Here is an 8,343-nt window from a genome sequence, read left to right on the forward strand (position 1 = left end):
GATACTACCAATCTGTTCTACATCTAAACTTTCAGGAATACTTTGTTCTAAAGGAAAACGCGAACAGAAATCCGCGTTACCCATTTTATCCGAAGGTCGATATTGAATTTCAAAATCATATATTGATAATTCCAATATGTAACGTTGAAGCCTTGTGACATAAATAGAGTGCTTGCCCATTTTTCCAAAAATACCAACTAGTGGCTTATGATCCGTAAAAACATCAAACTTTTTACCGTATAAGTATTTATGAAATTTCTTGATAGTGCAAACGAGTGCCAATGCTTCCAAATGAAGGATAGGGTATTTTTTTTGTGTGTCATTCAACGAAAACGAAGTAAACGAAATTGGTTTCTCTACACCGGCTATAGTATGTGTTGCAAAACTTTGCCTAGCACCGCACATCCAGCCGTAGAAATTGTGTTCGCCCACTGGATGAGTAATACTACTATGTCAGGTACTTAGAACAATAGGGAAAAATCAATCTCGGTATCTATTGCGGCAGAAAGTAAACAAGCGTGAGAGCCTACATTAGCTGAAATTTAATTTCTCTTAGTTATCTACTTAAAATTACCAACAAATTGTCTATCCTACCTAAAAATAGTGTGAATTTGATACCTTATACTATATTATTGCTAAAACCTATAAATAATCGTCGAACAAGAAAAATAGTGCAGCAATTCTGAATCGTACGTAGTTCTATTCTAAATCCTGCGGTCCCATACAAGTTATATTACACAAAGCAAACATAATTCACATCATGACAGGTAAAAGGTATACATTTAGTAAGAACGAAAACTGAACTTAACCGCCTTATTGTATTTGTAGCATTTCGATCCCAGATTCTAAAACTAAATACGAAGGAACATACAAAAGGGACACGAAACGTAAGTCTGCTTATATCCATACTTATATTGTTAAAAACTAGAAATGAAACTATAGTAGACTACATATACATATATATATACATACAACTAGAAACATATTATGTGCAATGAGTGCTAATCTATCGTATTGGACCCCTTTTCTGGTAGGAAATTTTTAACGTCGTCATCAGTATATGAAATAAATACACGTCGTTCAAATATTTGGAAATTCATCTCTATTTCGTTGCCTTCGCAACAATTTAAAAATTTCGTTTACGATCGGGGTTCGGTATGTCAAAAAGAGGTGACGGTCAAAGCAAGCGGGGAACTTCTCCAGCGAATAAAGATCATCTGCCGGTAGTTAGCTGCGAAATATGCAGGAAGCCGGATGACAGCCGTATGGTGGCGTGTGATTCCTGTGGACAGTGGTATCACTTCTCGTGTGTTAGTGTAAGTCAAAGTGTACAGGACGAAGATTGAGCTGCATGAAATGTCTTGAGGCAGAAAAACAACTTCCAGCCGGCACGTCTACACCTATCACCGATTGCGGAACTATACCAAAGTCTGGAACCAGTAAGCCAACGGGTCTGAACGTGGAGAAATATCTGCAGGAGCAATTAGCAATGATGCAAAAGAAGTTCGAGAAGATGATCAAGGAGAAGGATGACCAGCGTGTGAAGGATCTCAAAGATCAACGGGAGCAGTATATTCAGAAACTGAATGCAACAGAGCAACGCTTACAGCAATTGGAGCAGCAGCATCAAACCGCTAGCTTGAACGTGGGTGGTCCGACGGCGAGTTCGTCAAGCAAGCAGCCCACACAAGCTATTGCTGGAGTGGCAGTAAATTCGGCTGACCATAGTCTCCGAATGACGTTCGGCGAAGGATTACGCGGGAGTTTAGGTAATAAACAACTACTAGATGTGGCCAGTGGTGGGGTAGCGATGGATAGTACTGCGAACCATCCACTACAATGGCCCCTTGGAGCAGGACCAACTGCTAGTTCTACCAGCATTCCGTTACCTCAAGTGCAGGTTCACGATGCAAGCCAGGGCGATAATTATTTAGCGCAGGAGTTGAAGTTGATGGAAGAGAAACATGCATTAGAGAGACGACAATTGGAAGAACGAAAACAGCTTCTACAGCGGCACACAACGATTGACAGAGGTGTAACCATAGGGATGAATCCTCAAGCGACCGTGTTCCAGCCAGATGTGAGCAGTGTCTTTGGTGTTCCTTTGCTGAGTCAAAGCCAAGTATCAGCGCGTCAAGCGGTCAACAAAGAACTCCCAACATTTTCCGGAAACCCAGAGGAGTGGCCACTCTTCCTAGCAAGTTACGAGCACTCAACTAGAATTTGTGGATACAGTGAGGAAGAGAACATGCTAAGACTACAACGAAGCCTTAAAGGAAAGGCCTTGGAAGCGGTACGTTGTCGGCTGCTACTGCCTGCTAGTCTAGCGACATTCAACCCTTTCCATTCGCTAGTGAACAAAATTCGTGAGATGCCGCCACCGAAAGCAGAGAATCTGCAAACGCTGATTGACTTCGGAGTACAAAACGTCTGTGCCACTATCACCGCTTCAGGCCTAAATGAGTACATGTGCAACGTGGCTCTACTGCAGAATTGACGGAAAGATTGCCGCCGGCTATCAGGATGAATTGGGCGTACCACCGGCAGGGGCTGAACAGGGTAATGTTAACAGAATTTCGAGATTGGTTGGGAAAGTTGTTTAAAGCTGCGAGCATCGTCACTATTCCATCCATTAGTGCCCCAAAACCAGAGAGACATGGACAGAAGGGGAACAATTACATCAACATCCATACAGAAGGCGATCTTAGTATCGACGTCCCTTCGTATGATCGACCGGCTGCTGATCTTAGGAGGTGTCTTATTTGCCGGAATGAATGCAACGGCCCTGAAAAGTGCCCAAGTTTTCTCGATATGTATGTTGGATCACGCTGGACGTTAAGGAGCAGAAATTGTGCAAACAATGTTTGCAGAAGCACTTTGGTGCTTGTCAAGTTAAAACGCCTTGCGGAAGAAACGATTGCTCATTCATGCACCTCAAGCTGTTGCACGACGACAAGCGGTATAGCAAGCCTTCCACAATGGAATCAGCGAAACCATTGGTCGAGAATTCGTCGACGCAAAGCTGTAACACGCATTCGAAAATGGCGAGGAGAATTTTATTCCGCTACGTGCCCGTGACGATATACGGTAAAGGGAGACAAGTAACAACCTATGCGTTTCTCGACGACGGTTCTTCAGCAACCCTGATGGAGGACAGTCTGTTGAGAGAATTGGGACTTAAGGGAAGCCTTACCCATTGTGCCTCGACTGGACCGGCGGCCACCAGCGAGAGGAAAACGAATCCGTAGTGCTGGCTCTGAAGATATCTGGTACAGGTGGGACTAGTGAAATATTTGAGCTCCCAGAAGTCCACACAGTCCGAGATCTTTCTCTGCCTAAGCAATCAGTATCGGTGTCAAAATTAGCTAGCAAATACAGCTTCCTCAATGGATTGCCACTGGAACCGTACGACAATGTCTCTCCCCGAATCCTTATTGGAATGGACAACTGTCGACTGGGCCATGCTTTGAAAAGCATAGAAGGAGGCGAACATGAACCAGTGGTGTCAAGAACTCGTCTTGGATGGATGATTTACGGTCCGTGTGCTATGGAATCTGGAGCGATCAACTCTAACTACAGTGGTCATCATAGTTTTCATATATGCCCGTGCATGAAAGAAGAAGGAATGGACGTAGCCCTAAAGGAGTACTTTTCAATAGAATCCTTGGGAATCAGCGGCACGTATAACACAATGCCATCAAAGGACGAAGAGAGGGCATTGAAGATTCTGGCAACTGAAACACGTCTAATTGGAAACCGCTTCGAGACCGGCCTACTGTGGCGTTTTGATCAGGTCCAGCTGCCTAACAACAAACGAATGGCTTTGAAGCGTTTTGCCTGCCTCCAGAAGCGGATGATGCGGGAACCGGAACTAGCGGCAGCGATGCGTGTGAAGATGATCGAGTATGAAGAAAAGGGGTATATCCGGAGGCTTTCAGAAACGGAGAAGGCGGAGAAGCGTCCCAATGACTGGTTTCTGCCTCCGAACAAACCCGGTAAACTACGGATAGTCTTCGATGCAGCGGCAGAAGTCAACGGTGTCTCGCTTAATTCATTCCTCCTGACCGGGCCTGATCAACTGGTATCGCTTTTAACAGTGCTCTACAAATTCCGTGAATTTCGCATCGCGGTTGTAGGTGACATCAGAGAAATGTTCTTCCAAGTTCGAATGAAAGCGCAGGATCAGCGGAGCCAAATGATTCTATGGAACGATGGAAATCTGGAAAACGAGCCTGAAGTATATGTAGTGACAGTAATGACCTTTGGCGCTGCATGCTCCCCAAGTTGTGCACACTACGTGAAGAATCTAAACGCTGATAGGTTCAAAGATAAGTATCCGAGAGCGGTTGAGTCCATCAAGTACGAACACTATGTCGACGACATGTTGGCAAGTGTAGAGACCGAGGAAGAAGCAGTGAAGCTAGCCAACGAAGTGCGCACCATTCACTCTGAAGGAGGCTTCGAGATTCGGAATTGGTTATCGAACTCCAGGTTGGTCCTCGCAAATCTGCATGATAACAGCACCGCAGAGAAAAATTTAGGGTTTCATGCTGAAATGCCAACGGAAAAGGTGCTGGGGATGTGGTGGAACACGACCACAGATACGTTCACCTTTAAGTTATCACCGAAGCACGATGTCGAACTACTGTCAGGTGTTAGAATGCCCACGAAACGTGAAGTGCTGAGGACGTTGATGGCAATATATGATCCAGTAGGACTCATCGCTAATTTCCTGATCTACTTGAAGATCCTGCTACAAGAAATCTGGCGTGCCGGATGCGGCTGGGATGACGAGATCAGCGGAAAGCTAGCTGAAAGATGGTTGACATGGGTTGAAGTGCTACCTCGCGTCCGTCAAGTAAACATTCCTCGCTGCTACAGAATCGAAACGTCCGCCAATCCGACAAGTAATTTGGAATTGCATATTTTCTGCGACGCCAGTGAGAACGGGATTGCTGCTGTTGCCTATTTCAGGTTCGAAGAAAAAGGAAAGGTTGAATGCTCGCTGGTTGGATCGAAGACACGTGTTTCCCCTCTGAAGTTCCTTTCCATACCTCGCCTTGAACTTCAGGCTGCTGTGATTGGTTCTCGACTCGCCGATTCCATCGTCAAGTCACATCGATTGAGGATCATGCGTCGCGTTTTCTGGACCGACTCCCGTGATGTTGTCTGCTGGTTGCGATCGGACCACCGACGATATAGCCAATTCGTGGCATTCAGGGTGAGTGAACTACTTGATACATCGAAGGTGAGCGAGTGGAAGTGGCTGTCAACAAAGAAAAATGTAGCAGACGAAGGCACGAAGTGGCAAAGGTTGCCGGACTTCCAACCAAGCAGTCGTTGGTTCCGCGGACCCGATTTTCTGTGGGAGCCCGAAGAGCAGTGGCCCGTAGATAGTGGAAATCAAGGCGTAACCATGGAGGAAATTCGACCCAGCATTCTCCACCACACAGCTATCGCTCCACTACTAGTAAACTTTGACCGCTTCTCTAAATGGAATCGGTTACTAAGAACGATTGGATATGTTCACCGGTTTATCGACAATCTTTGTAATCGCAAGAAGAAAGTATCAATGCAGCTGGGACCCTTAACACAGGAAGAGCTGAGTCTTGCTGAGAACACAATTTATCGTTTGGTTCAGCACCAGGCTTATCCAGATGAAGTCCAGTTGCTCCGCAACAGTAAACCCGAGTCTCACCCATGGGAGCGCATTCTGCCGAAAACCAGTCCGTTGTACAAGCTGAGCCCAACCATTGATAAGCAGGGTGTCCTCAGAATGCAAGGGCGAATCAATGCGTGCGAATGGGTAGATGAAGGAACCAAAAATCCTATCATACTTCCAAGGCAGAATCACGTAACCAACTTATTGATAGCTAGCTATCATGCAACGTATCGTCATCAAAATAATCAAACAGCATTGAACCAGATCCGGATGAAGTATAACATTCCCCGCCTTCGATCAGAGTTCGACCGTGTTCGCAAGAATTGTCAGCGGTGCAAAATACGACAGACACACCCGCAGCCCCCAGAAATGGGAAATCTACCTCGAGCCCGACTGGCAGCATTTCAGCGACCATTCTCATATACGGGAATTGATTATTTTGGGCCAATGTCCGTACTTGTAGGAAGACGAACGGAAAAAAGGTGGGGTGTCTTGCTGACCTGTATGACAACCAGGGGTGTACACATCGAAGTCGCTCACTCATTGACGACAGATTCGTGCATCCTAGCGCTACGAAGCTTCATTGCCAGAAGGGGGATGCCGCTGGAAATATTAAGTGACCGCGGGACAAACTTCATCGGAGCTTCCCGAGAGTTACGCGAAGCCCTGAAAAAGGTCAACGAAGAAAAGCTCATGGTCGAGTTCGTGAGTCCTAATACGAAGTGGACATTCAATCCACCAGCTTCTCCGCACTTTGGAGGTTGCTGGGAACGCTTGATTCAGTCCGTCAAGAAAACCATGAACGACTTCGATCCTCCCCGCTTGCCATCTGATGAAATCCTACGAACCATGCTTATAGAGATTGAGATGATCCTGAACTCAAGACCGCTCACTGACATACCCCTTGAAAACGACATGGAACCGCCTTTAACACCGAACCATTTTCTGTTGGGTTCTGCTAATGGAAGCAAGCCCCCGATCGCCTTCGACGACAGAGCAATTGTGCTGAAAAGATCGTGGAAGATGGCCCAGCTGTACGCCGACAACTTCTGGAAAAAGTGGGTAGCCGAGTACCTGCCTACCATAACCCGCAGGACAAAATGGTTTCAGCCTGCAAAGCCAATCCAGAAGGGGGATCTAGTACTAGTCGTCGACTGTAACCTCCCGAGAAACTGCTGGCCACGAGGACGTGTGGTTGAAGCAGTTCACGCTAAGGACGGTCAGGTACGTCGAGTGACTGTACAGACAACAAGTGGACTTCTCGAGAGGCCGGCAACAAAAATAGCAGTGTTAGACGTCGGTGCTATTGAGTGAGTACATCGATTCAATGGTCTCGAAGTACTGGGGGGAGAATGTTGCAAAACTTTGCCTAGCACCGCACATCCAGCCGTAGAAATTGTGTTCGCCCACTGGATGAGTAATACTACTATGTCAGGTACTTAGAACAATAGGGAAAAATCAATCTCGGTATCTATTGCGGCAGAAAGTAAACAAGCGTGAGAGCCTACATTAGCTGAAATTTAATTTCTCTTAGTTATCTACTTAAAATTACCAACAAATTGTCTATCCTACCTAAAAATAGTGTGAATTTGATACCTTATACTATATTATTGCTAAAACCTATAAATAATCGTCGAACAAGAAAAATAGTGCGGCAATTCTGAATCGTAGTTCTATTCTAAATACTGCGGTCCCGTACAAGTTATACTACATAAAGCAAACATAATTCACATCACGACAGGTAAAAGGTATACATTTAGTAAGAACGAAAAACTGAACTTAACCGCCTTATTGTATTTGTAGCATTTCGATCCCAGATTCTAAAACTAAATACGAAGGAACATACAAAAGGGACACTAAACGTAAGTCTGCTTATATCTATGCTTATATTGCTAAAAACTAGAAATGAAACTATAGTAGATTACACATATATACAACTAGAAACATATTATGTACAATGAATGCTAATCTACCGTATTGGACCCCTTTTCTGGTAGGAAATTTTTAACGTCGTCATCAGTATATGCAATAAATACACGTCGTTCAAATATTTGGAAATTCATCTCTATTTCGTTGCCTTCGCAACAGTATGAGCTATCACTCCCCCCAGTCCATATCCAGAAGCATCTGTAACAACAGCTATGGGTTTTTTTGGATCATAATACTCTAAAAGTTTGGCTTCCAACAATGATTTCTTACTAACTTTAATAGCTTTATCACATGGTTCATCCCAATTAAATTTAACGTTATTTTTTAAAAGATTATATAAAGGTTGCAATTTTGTGGATAAATGAGGAATGAACTTATTATAGAAATTTATTAAACCAAGGAATGATTTTAGTTCAGTTACGTTAGTAGGCACTTTTGCACTCTTCACAGTCAATATTTTATCCGGACTCGGCATTAGCCTTCTCTCGCTCAGTATGTGTCCCAAATAAGGTAATTCCGAAACGAAAAAACTACATTTCTCCAGATTCACCTTAATGTTGAATTTTTCTAGCCTTTGCAGAACCATATGTAATTTTTTTTTTACAATCTTCCAGGTCCACACCTGCGATGAGAACATCGTCTAAATAACACGAAACAAGCTCAATTCCATCTAACACTTGATCCATTACCTGTTGAAAAATGGATGCACTCGCGGATGCGCCTTGTGGTAAACGATTATATATATATATATA

General features: G+C 44.3%; 1 protein-coding gene across 1 annotated transcript; it reads left to right on the forward strand.

The window, feature by feature from the left end:
* The first annotated feature begins 3,439 nt into the window (after window positions 1-3,439).
* On the forward strand, window positions 3,440-6,976 carry LOC134221431 (uncharacterized). Its single transcript, XM_062700623.1, has one exon. It carries the CDS (start codon window positions 3,440-3,442, stop codon window positions 6,974-6,976), a length of 3,537 nt encoding a protein of 1,178 aa, XP_062556607.1.
* Window positions 6,977-8,343: the final 1,367 nt, after the last annotated feature.

Source organism: Armigeres subalbatus, chromosome 3, assembly GCF_024139115.2.
Source record: "Armigeres subalbatus isolate Guangzhou_Male chromosome 3, GZ_Asu_2, whole genome shotgun sequence".
In the NCBI taxonomy this organism is placed as follows: Eukaryota; Metazoa; Arthropoda; class Insecta; order Diptera; family Culicidae; genus Armigeres; species Armigeres subalbatus.